The sequence below is a fragment of the Onychostruthus taczanowskii genome, unplaced genomic scaffold, assembly GCF_017590055.1.
Source record: "Onychostruthus taczanowskii isolate IOZ18803 unplaced genomic scaffold, ASM1759005v1 scaffold84, whole genome shotgun sequence".
NCBI lineage: Eukaryota > Metazoa > Chordata > Aves > Passeriformes > Passeridae > Onychostruthus > Onychostruthus taczanowskii.
In genome coordinates this window covers 3,457,813-3,483,508 of record NW_024506332.1, presented here as the reverse complement: position 1 = coordinate 3,483,508, position 25,696 = coordinate 3,457,813, and the positions used below count along the sequence as shown (strand labels likewise).

General features: G+C 48.5%; 3 protein-coding genes across 3 annotated transcripts in view; all 3 read left to right on the top strand.

Annotated features, from left to right (window-relative positions):
• Positions 1–2,662: 2,662 nt before the first annotated feature.
• Positions 2,663–4,870, top strand: LOC121346722 (gastrokine-1-like). Its single transcript, XM_041424753.1, has 4 exons — positions 2,663–2,749; positions 2,969–3,079; positions 4,074–4,212; positions 4,782–4,870. The coding sequence occupies exons 1-4, from the start codon at positions 2,663–2,665 to the stop codon at positions 4,868–4,870; spliced, it is 426 nt and encodes a 141-aa protein (XP_041280687.1).
• Positions 4,871–7,716: 2,846 nt separating this feature from the next.
• Positions 7,717–9,855, top strand: GKN1 (gastrokine 1). Its single transcript, XM_041424752.1, is given in 7 exon segments — positions 7,717–7,728; positions 8,204–8,321; positions 8,324–8,391; positions 8,533–8,673; positions 8,804–8,914; positions 9,221–9,362; positions 9,767–9,855. Coding segments are annotated over 7 exon segments (681 nt in total).
• A 3,283-nt stretch (positions 9,856–13,138) lies between these two features.
• The window catches only part of ANTXR1 (ANTXR cell adhesion molecule 1), a 62,118-nt gene continuing 49,560 nt past the window's right edge, over positions 13,139–25,696 (top strand). The window contains exons 1-4 of the mRNA XM_041424751.1: positions 13,139–13,426; positions 21,204–21,275; positions 21,832–21,903; positions 24,831–24,912. Coding sequence (XP_041280685.1) covers positions 13,275–13,426; positions 21,204–21,275; positions 21,832–21,903; positions 24,831–24,912 — 378 coding nt within the window. The 5' untranslated portion in view covers positions 13,139–13,274. The remainder of the gene's footprint in view (positions 13,427–21,203; positions 21,276–21,831; positions 21,904–24,830; positions 24,913–25,696) is intronic.

Here is a 25,696-nt window from a genome sequence, read left to right as displayed (position 1 = left end):
TGCATTACCCTCGATGTCCTGGGAGTTGTGGATCTGAAGTACTGCACTGGCAATGGCAATGGACAAGTGAGAAAACCTTACCCTTCCCTTTCTTGAACCAAATTTGGGGGGAGGGTTTCCGAGCTGCTGCCCAAAGCCAACCCTGATGCCCTTCATGACAGGCATCTCCTCTTTTGTGAGGTTCCTTCTTGAGGGTGCAGATGCTGAAACAGAGCCATGGGTGAGCAGAGATTTCCATCCATGATGTTGAACATGGATTAATTGTGGCCAGCCCTCTTGCACTGATCAATTTCTGAATGGCACGGATGGCAGCTGTCAGATGCAGCATGGGTTCACTGAATTCCCAGAAAGAATTCTTACGGTCTCTGTGCAAATCCACAGCCTTGGTTCTGGGTCCTTTGGAAAAGAATGAGGGCCATGGCAGAACTCCCCAGCAGGCAGCACTTCTTCCATTGTGGCAGGGACTTTTCTGTAGCTTTGATGACATCACTGACTCTTTCTTCGAAGAAGACATGTCTTCTTTCCCTTGGCTTTTTAGTCTCAGCAGATTCCTGGTGGCATCTTCAACAACACACAAGGAGGCATCTTCAACAACACACAAGTGATCATTGGTGGCCAGTCCCAAATTGTGACCATCAACAGGCAATGGCGTGTGGCAATCATTGAGCAAAGGAGCTTCAGCGGGTCCTGGAAAACCATCTGGAACTACAACACGGTGAGTGGCAGGGATGGGGCTTGTTTAATACATCCAAGGAGATTGGCCACTGGTACAGCCATTTACTTCACAGGGTGTCATTGCAACCAAAGTCACTCAACAGAACGCCTGCTACATTTCCACCATGAACAGAAATGAGATGCCCAGCTTCAATAATCTGGCCCACCTGGCACAAGAGAGCAAGGTAAGATTCCAGGGGAGTAGCAGGTTCATTACCCTGGAGTTCATTGACCGGACTTCTTCATGTGCTTTTTCCTTCTGGACAGGAGAATGTTGTCACAAGTGGCAGGATTTTTCTCTCAACACTAGTGGGGCTTGGGAATTTTTCCTAGGAATGCTTTGCTGAAAGAAGAAAGGGGGCTACACCATTCTCTTTCTCATCTCCACTTTCTCTGAGGATGTTGAGCTCTCCAGTTTGCTTGGCACAGCCTTTCTCTGGGGAGCCCATCAAGGGTCTAGATTATTTTGGCATGCCCAGATCTGAAAGTCCTACACAGACTATTCAGTCCCAAACTGCATTGGCCAGCTCAGAACCTGGTGCTGCAGCTGCTCTTGGCCTTTCCCCTAGGGAATGTGCCTAGCAGGAACCAGCTCCTGAGAATTATCTTGCTAACTGCTGTAATTTCTTGTTTAGAATCAGATTGGTTTTGGAAGTCCAACCAAGAAGATAATTTTTGTTGCTAGTTTATTGGTGAACAACCTCCGGTCTTATGGATCAGATGTCTTCTCCATGTGCAGTGGACTCACCACCTACATGGCTCATGAAGTTCACAGTGAGTGCAAGCAAAGGAAATCTGTTTCTAAGTGATCTGGCCTTTTTCTCTCCTGATGAATTACCAATTGCTACATTTCCACCTCAAGTCACACAGAAGCCAAGGGCTTCAGCAGTTGCACAAATAGTTCAACCTCTTTGCAGATCAGGACTGGAACAGGATGTTGTCACAGGCCTCATAAATTATCCAAACGAAACCTTAAGAGTTCCTTTCTTGTAAAGCTTAATGAGTTTGGGCCCATGAACTGACAGCAGCCTCACCATGCAATACCCAGCCATTGGGACTCTCAGGACAATGTGCAATAGAGCCACAATTTCTGCACAGGAAAATCCCAAGGGTGTTCAAGGGCAGGTCTTTGTGAGCATTCCAGGCTGAGCCACAGAGCTGGTGCTCACTGGGGACTCCAAGAGAATCTGTCCCTTGCACAGCTCAAACATTCCCAGAGCAGCAGCTATTCATACCTGGTGTGCTCTGAGGAACACCACCACCTTTCTGTAGAAGGTCAGCCAAGGTCTTAGACATCAGCTCCTGGTGTATTTTCTTTTCTTTTCCAGCTTTGCAAGGACCCCAGCTGAATCTGGGATCATGCATTACCCTCGATGTCCTGGGAGTTGTGGATCTGAAGTACTGCACTGGTAATTTCCATGGTAATGGACAGGTGAGAAAACCTTAGCTCTTACCTTTCTTGAACCAGTTTGGGGGTTCAAAGCTGCTCAAAGCCAGTGCTGATGTCCTTCTTGCCTGGCATCTCCTCTTTTGAGAGGTTCCTGCCTGAGGGTGCAGATGATGAAACAGAGCAATGGGTCAGCAGATGTTCCTGTTCAGGATCTTGAGCGTGGATTTGCTCTGGCCAGTGCTCTAGCATGCATCAACCTCTAAAGGCACCAGATGGCAGCTGTCAGATGCAGCAAGGATTCACTGAATTAATAGAAAGAATTCTTACATCCTTTGCCCAACACCACAGCCTTGATTCTGGGTCCTTTGGAAAAGACTGAGGGCAGTGCCAGCACTCGCCAAGCAGGCAGCACTTCTTCCATTGCAGCAGGGATTTTTCAGAAAATTTGGGGACATCACTGTCTTTCTTCAAATGCTAAATATCTGCTTTCTCTTGGCTTTTCAGTCCCAGCAGACAGGTAACAACTGCCATTTCTCTGGTGCCTGTGTTTACCAAAACATGACCCTCAGCAGTCAGACACGTGAGGTGATTATCGAGCAGAGGAGCGAGCAGTTCTCCTGGAAAACCATCTGGAATTACAACACGGTGAGTGGCAGCGAGGGGGCTCCTTCTAAAGCTTTCCTGGCAGACTGGCCCTTGGTACAGCTGGCCCAGGGACAGGGAATGTTTCTGTATTCTCAACATCCAGACTCCAAGAATAGGGGTAGAACCTCTCAGCATTTGTTAACCTTGTTAGTCAGAGTCTATCCCGTCTTTTTGGGTGGAAAACCAAACTGCAAGTGCTCAAGAATTTTTTTTTCACAGGACATCATTGCAACCAAAGTGGTGCAAGAGAGAACGTGCTACATTTCCACCATGAACAGAAATGAGATGCCCACCTTTGATGCTCTCATCAGATATACTTCAGAGAACAAGGTAAGATTCAAAGTCAGCAGTTGCTTGGGATATTGTACTGTTTTTGAAATTGCTTTTTGTGGCTGAAACACTGCTTTTTCCAAAATCCTCTTAACCAACTGGTAAATCAAAAGCCAGTTTAATTGCTATTTTCATGGTTATTTTCAGTGATATTTTTCAGGTACATTATTTGAAGGCTTTCAGAAATTACAGTATGCACTTTTGGATGCCTTTAGTGCAGGTTCATTTTGAGTCCAAGTCCCAAATTAGTTAGATTATTTTTACAATTATTTAAATCATTATTTCAATTGACTCTTTATATTACCTAAGTAACCAAGACTTTAGACTAAGTATGCTTCAGCAAGTCTCATTCTCAACGTCTAGAAAAATACTTTTTCTTCAGAAGATCTAATTGAGGAAGAAAAAATATTCCAATTTGGTAGAAAAAATATTTTAGTAAGCTTTCAAACTTTTTGAAGAGGACTCTATACCATGTTTCTTTAGTTCAGCCATCCACATTAGCACAGACATTATACAAATGCTCTCAGCATTCAGCATATTCACCTTTGCTAAACACTGGCTTCCCTTGAAATCTTACAACTGAGTTGGTAAAAAACCAACACTTTAAACAGTAGGAAGACCTGTAGGGCAGAAGGGAATCAGGAGGAGACTTCTCCTGGCAGCCAACAGCCCGGGTGCCCCTGAGGGGCGAGGGCAGTGACTGAGCACATGCCTTGGAAGGAGCTCTGGCTCCTCTTCTCCCCTTCAGCACTTTCCTTGTGCTGCCGCTTCCCCTCAGGCTCCTGCACCTTGGCTCCCTCAAAACCATCTGCCTTTGGAGCTGCCTTCAAGGCTTGCCACTGGTCCCACAGTCTCCCAGGGAGTGAAAGGTGTCCCTAAAAGCAATTGGGACTCCAACACCCAGTCCTGAGTCATCCTTCCTGAGCTAGGAATAGGGCTAGCAGGAACCAGCTCCTTGCACTGATCGTGCTAAATGCTGGTATTTGTTCTTTAGAACCAGGTTGGCCTTGGAAGGCCTACCAAGAAGATCACCTTTGTCACCAATGGATTGGTCAGCAACCTCATGTCTTATGGATCAGATGTCTTCTCCATGTGCAGTGGACTCACCACCTACATGGCTTATGAAGTTCATGGTGAGTGCAAACGAAGGAAATCTGTTTCTGAGTGACCTGGCATTTGTTTTCCTTGGGGAATGGCCAATGGACAATTGCTGCTCTTCCACCTTGAGATTGACACAAGCAACAAACGTGCATCCTCATAGAAGAGCAGCTGTTGTATGGAGATGTGTATAAATCTACTGAATCAGTTTCAGTTTCTTAATCACAGAGGTTCTTCTATTGAGGTCAAAAACTATTCTTTTGAAATATATTCAAGTAATTCTTTTACTCAGAGGGGTTAATCCTGAGGCACCATCCAAGTATTCTGAGCCTTTCTCCAAGCTGATGGTCTCCAGCTCTCTCTTGGAAAGCACTCTATGGCTCAGGCTCCAGCTGTTGCATCCTGCCTTAGCAGTAGTTCCACGTACTCACTGCTTGCTTTGCTTTAGGCTTGCTTTGGCAGCTGAAAGGGCTCAATGGGATTGAAAAGGCACGTGCAATGTGCCAGGTTTAAGGGCTGCCAGTGAATGCACAGAGCACTTAAAATCATCTAAGCCAGTGCTTTTTTTTTTCCCCTTTTTTTTCTATTTTTGATGTTTGTATAGGACCCCAAGTGAATCAGGGATCATGTATCTCACTTGATGCCCTCAAACTTGTGAATTTGAATTACTGTGGTGGCAATATCAAGGCCTGAAAACCTTACCTTTCTTCAATCAAGAACAGAGGATCCAAGCTGCTGCCCAAGGCAGACCCTGCTGCAATTCTTCCCTCACGTCTCCTTTTAGAGATGTTCTTGGGGATTTAGTGCTGACACAGATCAACTGGTGACCACATCTTTCAAATAAAGTTCTTCATTATGTATTAAGTCCAGCTTGTTTCTCATTACCCTTTTTCATCTAACAACCCCTCCAAAAATATTTTTATTGTCTTCCTTCTGCCCCATTTAAACCCTTCAAATGCTCTTTTGATTGCCAGCTCTCAACACAGGACACAGACAAAGAGCTGGGCAAGCCCCAGGGTGTGTATGGTACAAACGAGGCATTCACAGGCAGGACCTTCCTTCCCTGTTTGGGGAAAGATGCCTCGCACTAAGAAACTTGATTCACGTGGCACAAAAGGCTGAAAGAAAGAAGGGGAAAGCAGTGAAATTGCCTTTTTTTAGGGGATGGGGAGTCTCTTTTGTGGGATTTACAGAGTTGTTCTGTTCCTAAAATGAGGCAAGGTTGGGATTCCTGTTGCTCAAATCTTTACAATCAAGATTATTTTGTTTTCTCTCACAAAAATGGCAGGATGCCCCACATTATCCAGGTGAATACAAATCTGCCTTTAGTACCAACATCCCTCGGTTTCTGGCATACTCAAATCAGCCCTTAGTCCATAATCAGGTGCACATTGGCACAAAGCATCACTACAAGTTTACTGGGAATCTCTGCTCTGCTTCTGATGATCATTGTTTTCCATTTCAAAGTGACTGGTCAATACACTGAGCTTACCATGAGCACTTTTCTCTCACCTCCCTGTATGCCATGAATTCAATCAGGCAGGTATCAAAGCCTCCTCTTATCAGAGCACTTCCCCAGGAAACTCGTCATGCTTCTGTGAACACAGGGCACCTGCCAATAAGGTAAACCCATTTTCAGATTTAACTTTGGGATATTATGTATAAAAAGTAAGAGTACACATCAATTAGCAGCAGAGCTGGCCTGGCCTGCCATCCAAATGAAGTTCCCTGTAAGTATACCTATCACTTTCTCATAAAACTCTTGATATTGGGCAGCTTTTAAATGGTCTTGAGCTTTTCTTGGCACTGAGAGAACTCTTAGTGATTTCTGACAAAGTGAAAATGCCAAAGGGGTGGGGACTGCAGGGGAGAAATCTCCCTTTTGGCAGGGATGGAACTCCACATGCTGAACCATGAAAGAGACAAGGGCTCTGTTCCAGGGGCCACACACACTCGTGACACGTCCACAGGACAATATTCTCTCCTTCAGCACTCAGAGGCAAACCAACAGTCTCAGCAAGTCACATAAAGTTAGAGCTTAGGAGAACCATGAGGCATGAGAGACCCCATGTGCACTCAGATCCTCCTCATCAAAATCCTTTAAAATAAAAGTTTGGACCAATTCAGCATTCAAGGGAATGCTTCCATGATAAAAATTGTCCACAACAGTTAACACAAATGAATTTATCATCACAACAAATAATTCTCCTGCATACTTTAAATCCTCTTCAGCTGGATCCCACTGCAGAATGGCATACAGAGGGTCCAGGGCTGCAAAGGGTGAGGGTGCAAAGGGTTTAAGAGCATTTAAACACTGACTCATTTACAAGGTGATTCAATAGCGTTTACCACAATTACAACAAAGACTGAGATATAGATTGAAGATAGCAGCATTCATACCCTAATCACTCCTCATGCACACACACAGGCCCGGAGCTGTTTACATCTCTATCTATGTGTGCAGAAGGACCTGTTAAAAATTCCCCTGGAGTTCACTGAAAGGGGTCAAATGCCTTTGCATTTCTCAGTGGGTGAGGGTTGAGTCCCGAGGAGAGGGGAATGCCAGCCCAGTCTTCAGGGAATCAAATTTTGACTGCAAACGTGAGGCTTTGCAAGCTCCAGGAGACATCCCACTCCACAGGAGAAGCTTGAGGAGCCCACTGCAGTCCAGGGCAGCCCAAAGACCCCACCTAGCACTGCTGTTTGTGGAGTCAGGGTGAGATGATTGTCCTTAATTCCCAGGAGATTTCCACCCTGGCCTATCCTGAGTTTTTAACAATGGTCCTGTTCCACTCAGGCTGTGGCACAGGTAGATAATGTTCCAAGGCTGTCAGGGGTGAGTGATTATCCCTTGTTCCCTGCCTGGGTCAGGGAACCAATATTCCTGATATAAGCAGTGTCACTCCCACGTTTCCCTCTCAGAGTTCCCAGCTGGGGTAAAGCCTGAATGTGAAGCCTGACACAAGAACCCTGATGGCTCTTGTGGCCTTCCCAGCCTCCCCTTTGAGGCCACAAACCATCTCCCCTTTAATCTGATCTCCAAGAGAAATAATCCCCAAAACATGGCTACAGCAGCCAATGCTTTATTGAGAGAAACACTGCTGGGAATCCACACAGCTAAATCCTTACCTCCTTTAATCTGTCCCAAAAATTAGAACATCAAGAAAAGCTCCAAGGAGCACCACAATGAAAGTTCACACCACTCTGGCACTGGGGTTATGCTTGAGCAGGAGAAACATCATACACGTGGCATTGCTGAAGGAGGCAATAAAACCTTTTTTTTTTTTTTTGCCTACCAACAGATTCCCACCTCATAATCATCAGACTCCAGCAGATCAAAATTTCCAAAAGTACAATCCCCACATTTATCAAGTGGCTACACCAGGAAATAATTATCAGGGACATGCAGCAGGGAAACAAACGACAAAATAATTTTATTGCAGCATTCAGCCCTTCCACACCTAATTCTGAAAACAAATAAAAGGTGGGAGGCTCACATCATTTATTCTGCCTTCAGCAGCATCAGCTCTGCAGTCAGGATGCATCTCTCTGTAAGTATGCATGCTTTTCTTCCTTATGCACTGAAACTTTGATTCAGACCCATTCCTTTTTCTCTCTGAAGGGCTTCTGCCTCTGTGCAGCACTAAGGCTTTCTCTGGGGACACCGTGCTCCTCCAGAAGGAGCAGCTCAGCCCCTGTTCCCCAGAGGAGCTGAGGAGGGAAGGCTTTCTTCACGGCTTGGCTGCACATTATTCAGAAAGCAGGAAGCCTGATCCATGCCCATTGCTGTCAAGGCTTTTGCACCACTGCAGCACTGCACTCGTGCATCAAGCCCTCCCTGGAATGCCAGAGCAGAAGAAATGGAAAGGCTTTCTCCTCTTTACTCTTGTAGAATGCCTGTGTGTGCCTGCACAGCTCTGAGAAACAACTTGAGGTTCAGCTCGAGAGAGAGCAAGTGTGAAATGTGTCTGCTTTGAGCACCCTGGCGTAAAGCAAGGGTGCCTCCCTTTGGGGGCACTGGTGCAGTCCCAGGTTGAAAGCAACAAAAGGATCCAAGGAGGACCCTTGAACATCAGATTAGGAAAAGGGAAGGAGAAGTGTCATGACCAGATTTGTCAGCCAGAGTTGCAGTTACATTTTGTATTTGATTTTCATTTCAGATTTTGACTGCAGTCCTTCTAGGACTCGTCCTGACTCCAGCCCTTGCTGATTATGTGAGTACAAATGAACAATTTCCACATTGCTGCTCTTTCTGTGTTCCCTGCTTCAGAGATCTCCTTGAATCTTTCATTTTTCTAAAGCCTTGGGGAGAAAATCACTTGAAAGCCTAAGTGTTCTTTCGTTTGTTTTTCTAGCATCAACAGACTGAAGTAAGCAAGAAAATCTCCATTAGTGGAGGCTACCAAATTATGACCCTCAATAGGAAATGGCTGGTGGCAAGTATTGAGCAAAAGACCAACCATGAGTACTGGAAAACCATCTGGAACTATGACACAGTGAGTGCAGTCTCTTGTTCAGAGAGCGGCTCATACATTCAGTAAAAACTGTTTTTTACTTTAAAAAAATATGTATGAAATTCCAGTGTTAATGATTAAATTCCATGCGGTCAATAACTTCATTTTACAGGGCTTCATGGCAACCAAAGTGCTGCCAGAGAGAGCTTGCTACGTTTCCATAATGAACAGAACAGAGATGCCCAGCTTTGATGCCCTTCCCCAGCTGGCTGCAGACATCAGGGTAAGATTGAGAAGGAGCAGCTACTTGCAAAGTTGTACTTAATGCAAAGTGAGACCTTGCTATTTTCAAAACCAACAGGTACTTTAAAGACCAGGTTTCACACCATTAATTCGATATTTTTATCAATTTCAACGACATTTTACAACAATGTAACTTTCAGCTTTTGAAAATTGGAATACCCTTGTTCAGATGCTTCCATTGGCCAATGTTGTAGCTCAGTTAGATTATTCTTAAAATGTTTATGACAACTAGGAGTTAAACAGAGCAGGGCACTGATCTTGCTGAATGCTGGTGTTTGATGTTTAGAACCAGAACCGTCCAAGACCCCCTGCAAAGGAGATCACGTTCACCCTCGTCAGGAGAACCATTCGTGACCTCGAATCATATGGACCAGACATCTTCTCCATGTGCAGAGGGCTCTCAACTTACGTGGGTTATGAACTTCATGGTGAGTGCAAACAAAGGAATTCTGTCTCTGAGTGAGCTGGCATTTGTTTCCTGGGGGAATGAACAATGCACAACTGCTGCTCTTCCACCTCAAAACCCACAGAAAGCCAGGGCTGCAGCAGCTGCACAAAGAATTTGACATCTTTGCAGATCAGGACTGGAACAGGGTGGGGTCACAGCCCCCATAAATGACCCACAGCAAACCCTTACAACTTAATGGGGCTTAATTTTGGGCTCAGAGTGTTTTGGCCACACTGAGCTCCCCTGAAATACCCAGTCAATAAAAATGGTGTTTCTAAGCACCTCTGTCCTTCAGCTCAGAGCTGACTGCTGACTTAACCCAGAGCACTTAACAGCATCTTAGTCTGTCTGGTGGTAATTGTTTTTCTTTCCTTGTTTTTGAAGAACCCCAATCCAATCTCGGATCGTGCCTCAAGCTCGATGTCCTTCAATATCTGGCCCTCACCTACTGCCACAATGATAACTTTGTGTAAATCCTTTCCTGAGCCTCGTGGGATGCTCCAGCAGCAGCCTTGTAGCTGCTGCCCAAATCCAACCCTGCTGGAGTTATTCCCTGGCTTTCTTCTTCCAAGAGGTTCCTTCCTGAGGATTGAGTACTGGAACAGATCAGTTGGTGAGCAGAGCTTTCAATTAAATTCCTTCATCATGGAATAACTCCAGCCTGTTTGTCATTACTCTACACTTTTTCATCTAAGAACACCTCCACGAAAATATTTTGCTCCATTTGAGCCCTTTCACTGCTCTTTTCATCCCAGCACAGCCAGAGAGCTGGGCAAGGCACAAACAAGGCATTTACAGGCAGGACCTTCCCTCCCTGCCTGGGGAAAGATGCTTCACATTAAAAATCTAGGGGGCACAAAAGGCAGATAGAAAGAAGTGAAAAACAATGAATTTCTCTTTTTTTTAGGGGAAGGGAAGTCTCTTTTGTGGGATTTACAGAGTTGTTCTGTCCCTAACATAAAGCAAGGCTGGGATTCTTGTTGCTCAAATCTTTGAAAAATTACAGCAGTCCAGGGAAGAAAGAAATCCTCTTGGCCACTGAGTGTCAGCCTCGAGTTGCACAACTGAGATGGAAAAGGCACTCGATCCCACCCAGAGGAGCCCGCAATGCCACAGCCCCAGGAGAGTGCAGTGCTGCCACTTCCAGCTCAGCTGTGCTGAGTGACAGCACTGGAGACACAGCAGGGACTCCAAGGTGTCTGCAGCGGGCAGGAATTCCTGTGCAGAGATCATTTCATTGTGGGAATAACACTGGGAGTGTGGGGAGCTTCCACACGGTGCTGTAACAGCTTCCTGAGGTCCCCTGGAAAGCAGGGAGTGGGATTTTTAGATTTGACAAAAACCATTACCCATCAGCCAGGTCAGACCCCTGGGAGCCAAAGGGAAACACCCCCAGAGTCACCCAAAGGTGCTCCCAAACCCAAAGGCACCAGCTGGAGCTTGACTTTGCACAGCTGTGTGCAATTAAAACACCTCATTATTGACTAGAACACACTCAGCCTTCCCAAGGTCTCTCACACACAACCTGCAATCTTCATCACGGTTTTGTTTCTGGCATTTTTTGGGGGGTGGGGGGAAAGGGCAGACAAATTCCAACCCCCCTCCTGTGTCCCATGGGAGTGTTGGTGCTGCTCTTAGCAGATCATAAATACACAAAAATACACGCTCGAGGATTAGTCCTGAAGGAATTCAGAATTTCAGGGTGAAGCTCGGTGTTCCCCTTGGCCAGCAGCTCCCTCCACCTCAGAGCACTCACAGCTCCACCTGATGCTTCATTCCTTGGCTTTTCCCCAAGGAATCCTGGGCCTTGTGTCACCCTGACCCCACAGCTACACAGAGAATCTGATCTCCTCCTCCAGCTTTGCTCAGGGGTGTTTTAAAGACAAATGTAATGCTTTGAGCAGTGCAGGGCAGCAGCAAAGCCTGACACAGGGGCATTGCATCCCCTGAAACCCCCACTGAAGCTGCTCCACTCACCAGGGGTTGGCACTTAGGGGATTTGGGGTTGTTGGTGTGGCCTGAGGGTCTGGGAGGGAAATTTGGGAGCCCCTGGCACCTCCAGTTCAGCTTTTACTGGTACAGGGGCTCCCTCAGTGGGGAATGGTGATCCTTGTGAGCTCTCCTGTCTGTTTTTGGAGCCTGTGGTGCTGTTTGTTTAAAGACAAATGTAATGCTTTGAGCAGTGCAGGGCAGCAGCAAAGCCTGACACAGGGGCATTGCATCCCCTGAAACCCCCACTGAAGCTGCTCCACTCACCAGGGGTTGGCACTTAGGGGATTTGGGGTTGTTGGTGTGGCCTGAGGGTCTGGGAGGGAAATTTGGGAGCCCCTGGCACCTCCAGTTCAGCTTTTACTGGTACAGGGGCTCCCTCAGTGGGGAATGGTGCTCCTTGTGAGCTCTCCTGTCTGCTTTTGGAGCCTGTGGTGCTGTTTGTGGAAGGAGACAGGGAGAGTTTAGGCTTCAGAGGTTGAACTGAGTTTGGTGAGGGTGGTGATTTGGGGCAGGCTTTGATAAGCCCAGGCACTGCTGAGCAATGAGTGAGAAAATGCCAGGCGGGAAGCCTGGCATGGCTTTGCACTCCTGTGAAGTTGCCCCAAGATTCTAAAGGTCTTTAAACTCAGGTGTTGCCTGTGTGGGGAGCAGAGATGTCTTTGCACATCTCTTCTGCCTGTGTGGGGAGTAGAGATGTCATCTGCAATCTCTTCTGTCTTTGTGGGGAGGGATGTCTCTGCACATCTCTTCTGTCTTTGTGGGGAGCAGAGATGTCTCTGCACATCTCTTTGTCTTTGTGGGGAGCAGAGATGTCTCTGCACATCTCTTCTGTCTTTATGGGGAGCAGAGATGTCTCTGCACTTCTCTTTGTGGGGAGCAGAGATGTCTCTGCACATCTCTTTGTCTTTGTGGGGAGCAGAGATGTCTCTGCACATCTCTTCTGTCTGTGTGGGGAGCAGAGATGTCTTCTGCACATCTCTTTGTCTTTGTGGGGAGCAGAGATGTCTCTGCACATCTCTTCTGTCTTTATGGGGAGCAGAGATGTCTCTGCACTTCTCTGTGTGGGGAGCAGAGATGTCTCTGCACACCTCTTCTGTCTTTATGGGGAACAAAGATGCAGTGACAGGATGGGGGGAATGGCCTTGAGGGCAGGGTTAGGTGGGATTTTGGGAAGGAATTCCTCCCTGTGAGGGTGGGATGGAATTCCCAGAGCAGCTGCGGCTCCCTTGGATCCCTGGCAGTGCCCAAGGCCAGGCTGGACAGGGTTTGGAGCAGCCTGGGACAGCCGGAGGTGTCCCTGCCAGGGCAGGGGTGGGGTGGGCTGGGCTTTAGGTCCGTCCTAACTCAGCCTGGGCTGGGATTCCGTGCTGGGAGCGCTCAGTCCCGGCGCAGCTGTGAACGAGCTGCAGTTGCGGCCACGAGATGGCATTCTCTGAGCTTCTCTTGCTAAGGAAAAGCAGAGCTTGCCATCTTTAATAATGACAATAATAATTAAAGGGGGGGGGGGGGAAGCCACAAACCCTCCCTGCATTTTCTGAAGTCCGTGACAAAGCGAGATTTGTGAGGAGGCTGCTGCTGCTCCTGGCAAACAATGGTGCTGCTTTCCCAGAGCTGCGAGGGAGACTGAGGGTCAAGTCCCTTTAAAAAAAAAAAAAAAAAAGTGAAATACAGTATTGTGCATCTTGAAATCTGAAACCGAGAAACAGAAGTGCGAGGGAAACAAGGGGGAAAAGTCTTGCAATTCCTGTGGACAACTGTTGCGAGTGGAGTTTTAAGGAATACAATAATACAATATACATCTCTACCTTTTAAAGGCTATTGAATGGCTTTTGTGGAGAAACCTGCGAAATAAAGGAGCCTCGGAAGAAGAGATTTCTTTTTCTCCTCCTCTCTGGATATAATGGCCATTGCAAAGCAAAGCATCTTGAGATTTGGCTTCCAGTGTGCCTTCCTCGCAGTTTTTACCCTCACCTGCGATGGTCACGGGGGGAAGAGGGAGAACGGTGGCCCTGCCTGCTACGGAGGATTCGATTTGTATTTCATCCTGGACAAGTGAGTCAGTCCTGCTTTGTTCTTTCCCACTGAGCTCTTTCCCTGGGCACGGGCTGGTACCGAGGAGGTTTCCTTTGGATTTGGGTTTTGTAGGAGTCACTGTGTCCCCAGGGGACCTCTGCAGCTCCCGACTCTTGCTCTGTTGTTGTTGTGATAACTCTTTAGTAGGTCCCGTGCCTAAATCCCTTTGTTTTTATGTGATCACATCGTTACAGACTGTCCCAGGGTGGGAGCTTTGTGTGTGCTGAGCTCGAGTGGGCTCTCGAGTTTCTTCAAGCAGTGCCTGGGAGCAGGGCAGCACCCGGGACCCCTCTGCCTTCCCCCCGAGCCGGGGAGCCTGGGGCTCCCCCGAGAGCTGGGGGTGCAGGATTGTTCCTGCAGAGACCAACTGCAGGGCTGGGATGTGCAGGGAATGCAGAATTATTCTTGCAGGCACCAACTCCAGGGCTGGGATGTGCAGGGAAAGCAGAATTATTCCTGCAGGCACCAACTCCAGGGCTGGGATGTGCAAGGGGTGCAGGATTGTTCCTGCAAGCACCAATTCCAGGGCTGGGATGTGCAGGGAATGCAGAATTATTCTTGCAGGCACCAACTCCAGAGCTGGGATGTGCAGGATTGTTCCTGCAGGCACCAACTCCAGGGCTGGGATGTGCAGGATTGTTCCTGCAGAGACCAACTCCAGAGCTGGGATGTGCAGAATTGTTCCTGCAGAGACCAACTCCAGAGCTGGGATGTGCAGGATTGTTCCTGCAGGCACCAATTCCAGGGCTGGGATGTGCAGGATTGTTCCTGCAAGCACCAGCTCCAGGGCTGGGATGTGCAGGGAGTGCAGGATTGTTCCTGCAGAGAACAATTCCAGGGCTGGGATGTGCAGAATTGTTCCTGCAAGTACCAATTCCAGGGCTGGGATATGCAAGGAGTGCAGGATTGTTCCTGCAGAGAACAATTCCAGAGCTGGGATGTGCAGAATTGTTCCTGCAGAGACCAACTCCAGAGCTGGGATGTGCAGGATTGTTCCTGCAGAGACCAACTCCAGAGCTGGGATGTGCAGGATTGTTCCTGCAGAGACCAACTCCAGAGCTGGGATGTGCAGGATTGTTCCTGCAGAGACCAACTCCAGAGCTGGGATGTGCAGGATTGTTCCTGCAGAGACCAACTCCAGAGCTGGGATGTGCAGGATTGTTCCTGCAGAGACCAACTCCAGAGCTGGGATGTGCAGGATTGTTCCTGCAGAGACCAACTCCAGAGCTGGGATGTGCAGGATTGTTCCTGCAAGCACCAACTCCAGGGCTGGGATGTGCAAGGGGTGCAGGTTTGTTCCTGCAGAGACCAATTCCAGAGCTGGGATGTGCAGAATTGTTCCTGCAGGCACCAATTCCAGGGCTGAGAGGAGCAGGGAGCTCTGCTCGTGGCCCCGAGCTGGGTCCCTGCCCCTGTGCCCCCTGAGCAGCTCCAGGTACAAACCAGCCCAGAGAGGGGCTACTCCCCTGGGAGGGGGCTGAACTCAGCTGCTGGGATGGAGAGCAGCTCGAGAGCCTCTTTTAAAGAGCTTTCTTTTCCCTAGCTGAGTCACACTTTCTTTGTTTCTTCAGTTAATCAAATGCATATTTTGAGTGTTTAGCTGTTGTTGCTGAAGATAACTTCCTGCCTCACTTTTTCATCACTAATTGTGGCACTGTCACCTCCTTGGCACTGTAGGAGTGCTGCTTTTTGCAGATGTGGATGGAGCAATGTGGAATCATTTTGTGCTGAGCTTTGGAAAGCTACATACCAAAGCAATACAACAATTAAAAAAGAAAAAAAAAAGCTTTCAAAAATACTAGCTGAAATGGTTGTCCTGATTTTCTTGATCAAGAGCAGTTTTTTTGAACCAAAGGCTTGGAAACAGTGGAGGTGATGCCTGCCAGGGCCATGGCACTGACATGAACAACCATAAATTTCAGAGACAGGAAAGTATTTGCAAGTTGCCAAAAGCACTCGCAGACAAAGTTTCTGACTGATCCTCTGGAGTGTTTTGCAGTAGCTCCCACATTCCATCAGTGTAAATGACTTGGAATTACATAACCCTTTATTACAAAATACTGGGTGAAACCCAGCACTGAGACACTGGCTGCCTCAGTGTGCCAGTGGTCCTGATGCTCCAGGGGGAAGATTTATTTATTTTATTCAGTGGAAAGATCTGCCTGGCTCGTTCATTTTCAGTTATTCATTGGAATAACTATATTGCTACAAATGGAAAAAGCCTGAACCCAAACAAGCCCAGAGCATGATTTGTGCTGCAGAGAGCTTTTGTCAGCTGCATTTCCCTGGAAGCTGAAGCAGGACTGAAGGATTTCTCCCATCTCGTGGATGTGCTGTGTTACACCTCTGAGCTAATGCAACTTCAGCAGGTCCTTAATTCAAATTCTGTGCTGTTCCCCCACTAAAACCCATGAGTTCTGAGCCTCCCTCACAGGATGATGGATTTGGGTGCAAACACAAGCTTTAAAGCAGGCAGGCTGGCCCCAGTGTAGGTATCAAGGTATCCAACAAAAGCCTGCTCTGACAGCTGCAGAATTCCTGTTCCTGGGATTTTTCTGGTGCAGAAATGAACAGGATCTGATGTAAGAATTTCCTTGGAGGAGCACGGTGGCTTTTCAGCTGTTCCTGAGTAAAATGCACCCCTGGACCTGGTTGTTTAACCACTGGTGAGAGATTTACTGTGGTGGAGCTGGTTATCACATTTCCTTTAACCCCTTGATGGAATCACAGCATGGTTTGAGCTGCGAGGTCTCTAAAGCTCATCTGGTTCCACCCCCTGCCCGGGGTGAGGAACCTTCCAGAGACCATGCCTCTTGTCCTTTGATGGCAAAATCTCAAACTGTGTCTATTTTGCTCAATTTAGACTCAAGCTTTATGTTATTTAGAGTAGCTTTATGTTATTTGGAGTACTTTTAAGTTATTTGGAGTAGCTTTAATTTGCTGCTTGGAGGTGCTGCTTGCCCTTTAGAGGAGCTGTTTTCTGTTTAGGGTTGTGTCCTCTTTGCTGTGCTCACCTCTTTGCTGAGCACCTCAGGGTGAAGGTCACACCAAGATAAGCCCAGTGCTGTGGAATTTAGGCCTGGCTTACTGGCTGGTCCAGGGTGGTCTCTCCTTTTGTGTTCTGTGGTGCTGAGAGGATTTGTGGGCTCAGGCTCCACACACTGGAGGAGTTGGTGCCAAGGAATTAACACAGGGTGCAAATTCAGGTACAGAACAATGAGGAAAGCAGTGAGATGTTGCTAAAAAGCCCAAACGTTTGTCCTTGCTGACAAATTGTCCATTTTTTGTAAAAATATTCTCAATGTGATTAATTACTGCTGACTGTGACCACCCCAAGCTGACAGGGTGCCCAAACCTCCCCTCTCCCAGCACAGCTGGAATATTTGGGATTTTCTCAGCATCAGGCCTGCACCCAGAGCAAGGTGTGCATCTGGTTAGGGTGGCAGGACCTTGCAAGGATGTGGAGGGATGGTTTTTCTCTGTTAGCATGAGGGCTGAGGGATGCCAGCAAGGCAGGGTGGAGAAATTTGTGCATTTTTGTGCCTTTCTGCCTGAAGGAACATAATTAACTCCCAATTCTGCCAAGGGCAGGCAACTGCAGAGAGCTGAGCTCATGTGTGAAATCCCTGCCAGTCAGGACCTGTGGATGTGTTTTTTACCCAGTGATGCCTCTGGGATGAGCATTCCTGGTGAAAGGAATGGGCAGGAGCTCCCTTCCAGCCAGGACCGAGCGTGTGCCTGCAGCACTCTGCACTTTATCTGCTGATTAATAGAAATGAAGTCATGGCTTCTTGTTTATTAGTTGTTGGGTTTTTTTGCATACCCCCTGCCAGCCAGGAGGAGAGGAATGTTCTTGGACTGAGGCTGGGCTTGGAGGCTTGTCCTGCTCTGACCTGAGCCCCTGTGGGTCTGTGACCTGTAGGGTTTGGCAGTGAGCTGTCTGGTGTGGAGCGTGGCACGAGATAACAGCGTTTCCTCCAAGGATTGCATCACCTCTCAGAGCCTCTGTGCTCTGGAGGCCTCTCAGAACTGCTCCTGCAGGATCTGGGAAGGCAGAGGATGCTTTTGGGCTCATTTGTGTTGTTTCTGAAAAGCTCAATAAAGAGATGCTGCACAGCTTCTCAGGTAAATGGCATCTCTGAGAGCCACGAGACCTCTGGGAGTTAGTCCAAACCCAGGAAAGCTTAAGGAGATTTTTGGATCAACACCAGCCTCTGAACCAAGTGTCTTCATGTCCTCCTGCCAGCTGCAGAGCACTTCACTCACGTGAGGTCTTGGTGTAGGAGTGTGGGCTTCATTCTGTGACCCTTCTGGATGGTGACCTGGATAAACCCACAGCTCCTCCGAGAGGTGCAACAGCAGCAATGGAAAAGTGGAGTCTAAAAAGTGCAAGGAGGACCAAGGCTGGGGAGGCTGGAGCTGCTGCAGCTCTGGGTTCTGGAGCACCTTGTCCCAGTGAGGAGGAAGAGGAGGAGGGCACCTGCTGAAGGGCAGGAGCCACTGCAGTGTCTCTCTCCACACCTGCATTCCCCTTAAGGGTACAAAACTCTGGAGATGGCCACTGAATGTCTCACTCTCTTGTTAAAGAGAATGGTTCACTTGGGTTTAATTTCCATTTATTGGGCCCTTCTCCAGAAGAGATTCTGGCATCCTCAGGATGAGTCTTTTCTTAAATTGCAAGTTTAAAGCATCAGCCATTCAGCTGCAAAGCCCTGGCTCGCTGATCATCTTGTTCCTTCTGGGAATATGAGGAGAGAACTATTTGAAAATTGGCTTTTCTTATCTTACAGTTGGACTTTAGAAATGCTCATGCTACTCAGAGTTCTTGTCCTGCCTCACTGTGCAAAGGAAGTGTCCTTTAGAGTGTGGCTGCTGGATGACACAGCTCGGGGAGGTGGGCACTGAGCTGGTGCTGCTTTTGTGAGCTTTGCACTGGCTGCAGAAAGCTTGGTTGTGTTGGTTTGTCCATTTTTGCTGTTTGTGTTGGGTTTATCCATTTTTCCTGGTTGTGTTGGCTTTGTCCATTTTTCCTGGTTGTGTTGACTTTGTCCATTTTTCTTGTTTGTGTTGGTTTGTCCATTTTTCCTGGTTGTGTTGGCTTTGTCCATTTTTGCTGGTTGTGTTGGTTTGTCCATTTTTCCTGTTTGTGTTGGTTTGTCCATTTTTGCTGGTTGTGTTGACTTTGTCCATTTTTCGCTGTTTGTGTGGCTTTGTCCATTTTTCCTGGTTGTGTTGGCTTTGTCCATTTTTCCTGTTTGTGTTGCCTTTGTCCATTTTTCTTGTTTGTGTTGGTTTGTCCATTTTTTCTGGTTGTGTTGGCTTTGTCCATTTTTCCTGGTTGTGTTGGCTTTGTCCATTTTTCCTGTTTGTGTTGGTTTGTCCATTTTTCCTGTTTGTGTTGGGTTTGTCCATTTTTGCTGGTTGTGTTGAATTTATACATTTTTTGCTGGTTGTGTTGGCTTTGTCCATTTTTCCTGTTTGTGTTGGTTTGTCCATTTTTCCTGTTTGTGTTGGTTTGTCCATTTTTCCTGGTTGTGTTGACTTTGTCCATTTTTTGCTGTTTGTGTTGGCTTTGTCCATTTTTTGCTGGTTGTGTTGGCTTTGTCCATTTTAGGCCGAGTGAAGAACGTGAGAAGTCTGAAGTGTGATTCAGAAAATGCACTTTATTTACAAGGAGTGTTTTTTCCTAAGTGCAGGCCTGGGCATTTCTGGCCCCTGACAGGAGAGGGAGAAAAGGACTCCAGGCAGGCTGAGCAGTCTGGCCCAGGTGGGAATGGCTGTGCAGGAAGGACAGTGTGTGCTCTGCAAAAGAGTGAACCTTCATTTTGGGAGGTGAATGTATGGTCTAAAGTGACATTTGGTTCACTGAAGCAAGGATTAATTGGTTTCTGATTAACCAAGCCTTGCTCTCCATGTCTTCTGGAGACTGATGTGACCCTTGCTATAAAGTCAAGTGGTTTTTATGCCTCATCACCTAAAGACAATAAATATTTCTTTTCCAGGCCAGTTCTAGGAAATTACTTGTGCCTGGAGTGCCTGTGGAATTCAAGCTCTCTGAGTTATCCCATCCATCCAAGGGGAATTTGCACCTGGGGCTGAGCTCTGTGTGTCTCTGTTCTCTCAGTTTGGGGTTTGCACGCAGCAGGGTTTGAGTTTCCTGTCTGAGAGCAAGTCCTGCTGTGTGTCACCCCTCACCTCTTATGATGCCAATTTTCCCTCTTGACTGGTTTATCAAGAACTTTGCTCTTTGGTGTTCCTTTGCTCCTCCTTGATAAACATTTGTGTGTGTTGGAAGCCATCGTGCCACGTCCTGGGCTGAGGAAAGAAAGGAAGGAAGAATTCAGCACTGAGAGCACCTGCTGCTGATGCTGGGTGTCTGGAAGGCACCTTAAACTCATCAAAAGTGATGCTTTTGGGCTCCAGTCCTTTGTGCAGCAAAGCACAGGGTCAGAGGTTTTGCACAGAGCCTGGATTTTTTTTATACCTGAGCAAAGGTCCTCATTTGGGCTGGTGTGTGGGGTTTTTTTAAGAGCTCAATAAAGAGATGCTGCACAGCCCCACAGGTAAATGTCATCTCTGCATGGACAGAGGGGGGTCACACAGGGAAAGGAGCTCCAGGAACTGTGGAGCAGGAGGGAATGGCTGAGAATGGAAAGCAGCTGTGGGGGAAGGGGCAGGAAATGTCTGGGACCCCCAGGATGAGCTCTGCATGCTCCTCTGCAGGTGCAGCATTTATTATTATTATTATTATTATTATTATTATTATTATTATTGCCTCTCCACTGGCATTAAATAAATAAATAATAATAATAAATAGCAATAAACCATGGCATTGCACCCTGTGGTTTATTCCCTGAGCAGCCAGGCTGGGGACCTGCTCTGCCTCTCCACTGGCACCCCCAGAGCTGAGCCAGCACAGAGCAGCTCCTTGGCCTTTCCTTCCTGGGAAGTGAAAAACCATCTCAAACATTCACCTTTTCTTCCTCAGGCTGCAGATCAGTGAAGTTTCTGTTGAAGCTGGAATGGTTCTTTCCCCTATAAATATTTCTAATTGTACTCAATGAATTGAATAAGTGATGACACATTTATTTTCCAACTCTAGGAAAGAAATTTTTTCCCCAATATTAATATTCCAGCATTCACAGGAGTGTTTATGCCAGAAGGGGCATTTTGTGCTGAAAGATTCTGATTAACCTAATTTTTTCCTCGTTCTTACAACATAAAGAAGAATAAACCAACCCCATTACACCCCGTGGTTTATTCTCCTGAGGAGCAAATTTAGTTTGTTTTGTCTTTAACTGAGGTGTAAAAGAATTAACCAGAGCAGCTGAGATGTGGACTAAGGTGTTTTACTTCTCATAGTCTCTGGCACAGTGGAAACACTGGAGGAGTTTAATAATCTGTTCCTCCAACTGCATGTAATTCTCAGAATACACTTGAGCTAAAAGCCCTGTGCAATGGTTTGGAAGTGAGTGGGTGGAATTAATCTAAAACATTGTGCAGAGAGGCAGCTCCTCACTCACAGGGGGTTTATTTGGTTAAAGCTGTGTTAAAGCCCAGCCTAACTGCCCTAAGCTGCTGCCAAGGGCAGCCTCAAAGCCTTGCATGGAGCGGGAATGATTCCTGCTTCTCAAAGTCGAGTAGGAAATGCCAATTCCAGTTTGATCTCCCTGGAGGAAGAGCAGGGGCAGTGGGTGTTGAGCAAAGTGAAGCAATGTGGGACAGAGAAGTGACCCTGTCACCCTTGTGTCCCCAGGTCAGGCAGCGTCCTGCACCACTGGAACGAGATCTATCACTTTGTGGAGCACCTGGCCCGCAAGTTCATCAGGTAAGGAGGGCCCGGGGGGTCCCAGTGCCTCCCAGTCCCTGCTCTTCCCGTGGGGAATGTGGTGCAGAAAGGGCTCTGGGGCTTTCCTCCCATCCTCTACTGACCCCCCTCCTGCTCCGTGGGCAAGGGGGCAGATGAAATAATTCCATTTATTCCTGCCTGCCTTCCCTGGGTCAGAGCTGGGGGGCAGGAATCCTCCTGTCCCTGAGCTGCAGGAGTTTGGGGCTGCAGGGAGAGCCTGTGGCCGTGGCTTCCAGGCCCTGGAGGAGGAATCCCTGGGGACAGGGCACGGAATGTGTTGTGACAAACACCACGAGCCCTCCCTTGTCTCAGGATGCATTTAACCTTTGCTGCTTTAACAATCCCAAGGCTGTGATGGCAGTGTTCTCTGCATCCTTTACAAGGGTTCCCCAAGGTTTCCCTGGGCTAACAAAGCCCAGGGCAAAACACATTTTCATGCTGTTGAGCTGTAACTGGGCTGGCAGGGTGTGATTGTGTCACACACACAGAGCTGTACTCTGACCACTTCATTAATTCACTTTTTTCTCTCCTCCAGCCCTCAGCTGAGGATGTCCTTCATTGTTTTTTCAACCAGAGGGACAATTCTAATGAGGTTAACAGAAGACAGGTAAGGAGAAGTTTAAAGGTCAACAGCAGCTTCTGTGTCCTTGGAGCTTCCTTCACCCTCCTCAGTGATTTCTATCCCACTGGGAACGTGTTGTGGCACCTCTGTGCTTCCCAACTGCACTGGTAGAGCCCATCCTCACTGCTAGAATGCACTAAGGCCTCTCAGGGCAGAGGTTCCCTGCTTAATTCCAACTCCTAAAAGTCCTTCAGTCAGGGTTTCAGCTCACACTGGTTTCCTTGAGGGAGCCTGCACTGCCCAGGGATTCAGGATTTTGTCAGAGAAGCAGACTCAGTGCCTGTGCAGCATCCTCTGGGAGTTTCTCCAGCAGATAGGTGAAACTCCTTTCCCATAAAAGCAGGCTTGGAAGGCAGAGGTGACACCCACGCTCCTGGCTAGAGGGGAATGTGATTTCCTCGAAGGTCTGAAGGTGTGTCACAGCCAAAGAGAGTTTGGGGTGGATTTTTTGGCAGTACCAGATTGCCTTGTTTGTGAAGCGTATCCCTGCCACCCCCTTACAGACCCCCAAGTTAATCCCAGGAAAATCCACAGGATGGATTTTTTTTCTTTAATTTTATTATTTTATTCTGACTTCCAAGGAGAGCTGGATGAGGTCCTTAAATCGCTCTCGCTTCCTCTGTTAACTTCATTGCCACGTGGAGCAAAAATATACATCCCACATGTGTGGAGTGTATAAGTCAGCATGTGTTTTACATCTTGGATGGCTGAAATCACATACCAGAGCAGCTGCCATGGGGAGGAAGCTGGCTGCCTTCCTACAGAGCAGTGCACACTCACAGCAGCCTTGAAAATGCCCTTAAACCCAGGCAGCCTGAGCATCTCCTGCCACTTTCTGCAGCGACAGGGATGAAAAGAACAATCCACATTTATTTCATGGCTGCCAAAGCAAAAGCTGTTCTCTGCCTCTTGCTGTCCCACCCTGGGAGCAAACCCCACTGCAGGGATCTCCTTTCTGCTCAGGCTCTGAGACTGAAATGTTCCCCGTGTGGGAATGTATTCCATATTTACCCAGCTGTCTCAGAAATGCTGGCTGGGAGCAGGATTGCTGTGGGATTGCTCTCAGAGCCAGCTGGGTTTTACTGGGCACTGCCAAATGAGGGCTGTGCTGGCCTCTCTCACCTGGGAGAGCTTCCCTGCCTCTGTGGGGTGTTTCAGCTGAATTTGAGGGTGCTGAGAATTCCTTTTGGCAAAACTCTAACGGGTCTGGACTGACAAATTTTAATGACTTTGGCTGCATACTTGAAAATGTCAGTATTAACCTCTCAGAAATAGTTTGGATCACAGGGAATGCTCCATTTTACACCCAGCTTTGCTTTGCCCTGAGAGGAGGAACCTTGTGAGAGTGTCTGACTAGCCTGGGCTCTCACAGGTGGAAAAATGGGTTTTTGGAAGTTTGATAACTCAGGTAAAAGCAGCCTTTGCTCCCCAGGGGGTCTCTGCTGTGCAGACTGAGCAGCCAGCCTCTGAGCGTGAGCTCTGGCTGTGTGAGCACACCAACTGCCCTTTCTGAAGGGGTTAAAAAGTGACTCCTGGCACACCTGTGTGGCCCTGCAGTTTGCTCAGGTACACCCCACACTGCAGACTTTTATCCTGCTTTGAGGGCTCCTGGTCTTTGCTTGGCTGCCAGAGTTTGGTGTCTGTCACTCAGAGCAACAACAAATCGCTGCCCTGGTCTGCCACCGTGCCTGGCACCCCTGGAAGGAGCTGAACCACACACCCTGAGTCACAATAATCCCTTGGGAAAGGCTTCAGGCTCCCAGACAGCTGGAGCAGGAGCTGGAGATGCAGCTCCACACAAACTGGAGGTGCCAGCACGCTCTGTGCCATTTTCTGCAGCTGGCTGATGATGTTTGCGTGCTCAAGGCAGCAAACGGGTGAGGAGAGGGAGCCAGGTGCAAGTCAGCTGCTGAGCTTTGAGCAGGGAATATTTATTTAGGAAGAAATGTAAGAAATGTGTGGATGTTGCCCTCGGGGATGGTGCTGCTGGGCTGCTTTCCCCAGGCACTGGGAGCACTGGGGGGAGCACAGCTCTGTGTTCCACATCCTCGGGGAGGCACCCACCCTGTGCAAACACCGGGGTAACTCCTGCTCCCCCTCTGTGCCCTGCGTGCCAGGACAGCCCAGGGTCCCTCAGCCACCTCTGCTGGGTGCAGGACACCCTGGTGGCCTTCTGCTGGGTGTCACAGTGCCAGGACACCCTGGTGGCCTTCTGCTGGGTGTCACAGTGCCAGGACACCCTGGTGGCCTTCTGCTGGGTGTCACAGTGCCAGGACACCCTGGTGGCCTTCTGCTGGGTGTCACAGTGCCAGGACACCCTGGTGGCCTTCTGCTGGGTGTCACAGTGCCAGGACACCCTGGTGGCCTTCTGCTGGGTGTCACAGTGCCAGGACACCCTGGTGGCCTTCTGCTGGGTGTCACAGTGCCAGGACACCCTGGTGGCCTTCTGCTGGGTGTCACAGTGCCAGGACACCCTGGTGGCCTTCTGCTGGGTGTCACAGTGCCAGGACACCCTGGTGGCCTTCTGCTGGGTGTCACAGTGCCAGGACACCCTGGTGGCCTTCTGCTGGGTGTCACAGTGCCAGGACACCCTGGTGGCCTTCTGCTGGGTGTCACAGTGCCAGGACACCCTGGTGGCCTTCTGCTGGGTGTCACAGTGCCAGGACACCCTGGTGGCCTTCTGCTGGGTGTCACAGTGCCAGGACACCCTGGTGGCCTTCTGCTGGGTGTCACAGTGCCAGGACACCCTGGTGGCCTTCTGCTGGGTGTCACAGTACCAGGACACCCTGGTGGTTTTCTTCTGGGTGTCACAGTGCCAGCCAGGACACCCTGGTGGCTTTCTGCTGGGTGTCACAGTGCCAGGACACCCTGGTGGCTTTCTGTGGCTCTGACAGTGCCTGCCTTCCTTGCAGGGAGCAGATCCGCCAGGGCCTGGAGGAGCTGCAGAAGGTGCTGCCAGGAGGGGACACGTACATGCACGAAGGATTTGAGAGGGTAACTCTGGATTTGAGGGGCAGGCTCAGGGCTGGGCAGGCTCTCTGTCCCTCAGGAGCTGTCCAGCACTGGGGATGGGTGGAAATTCCCCGGTGGGTGAGTGGGACCCTGTCCCTTTGCTGCAAGGGCTCCGTGCTGGAGCTGCAAACTCTGCTAATTCTCTTTATTTCTGCCTTTTTCTGCTTAGGGGAAGGCAGTGGCTCTGTGTCCAGGAGGGGTGGGAAGCTCTCAGTCCCACCTGGGCTGAGGTCACAGCTCACACCTGGGGTGGCCAAGTAACTGCAGACCTTATTGCCTTCTCCTCTGGCAGGTTTTTTATATATTTTACCAGCTCAGGCGTTTCTCTACAGCTGAGCTCCTTCACTCCCTCCCACCTCTGTCCCACGTGGAATTTGGGAGGGGTTTGGGCTGTTGAAAGTGCTGTCCCACCACTGAAATGACAGAGCAGAGCCTCAGGTGAAAGAGCAGAGCTGTTGGTTTATTTGCAGCTGGAATAATTGATCTGGAGCTTGAGGAATATTTAGCACTGATGTTTAGGAATATTTGGAAATATTAGCCTAGGGTGTTTCTCAGGGATGAAAGTGGGTAGGGTTTTCAGAGTGGGAGACAGCTCTGGGGCTGATTTTGGGACCTTGCAGGAATGAAATCAGAACCCCAGGCTGTGAAACCCTGCTCTGAGAACCAGACAGCAGAGCTGCAGGTGTGACACCCCCACTGCCACTGTCCCTTCCTTTCTGCTGCACAAATTGTTGTTCACCATTATTATATTCACAATTATCCTGTT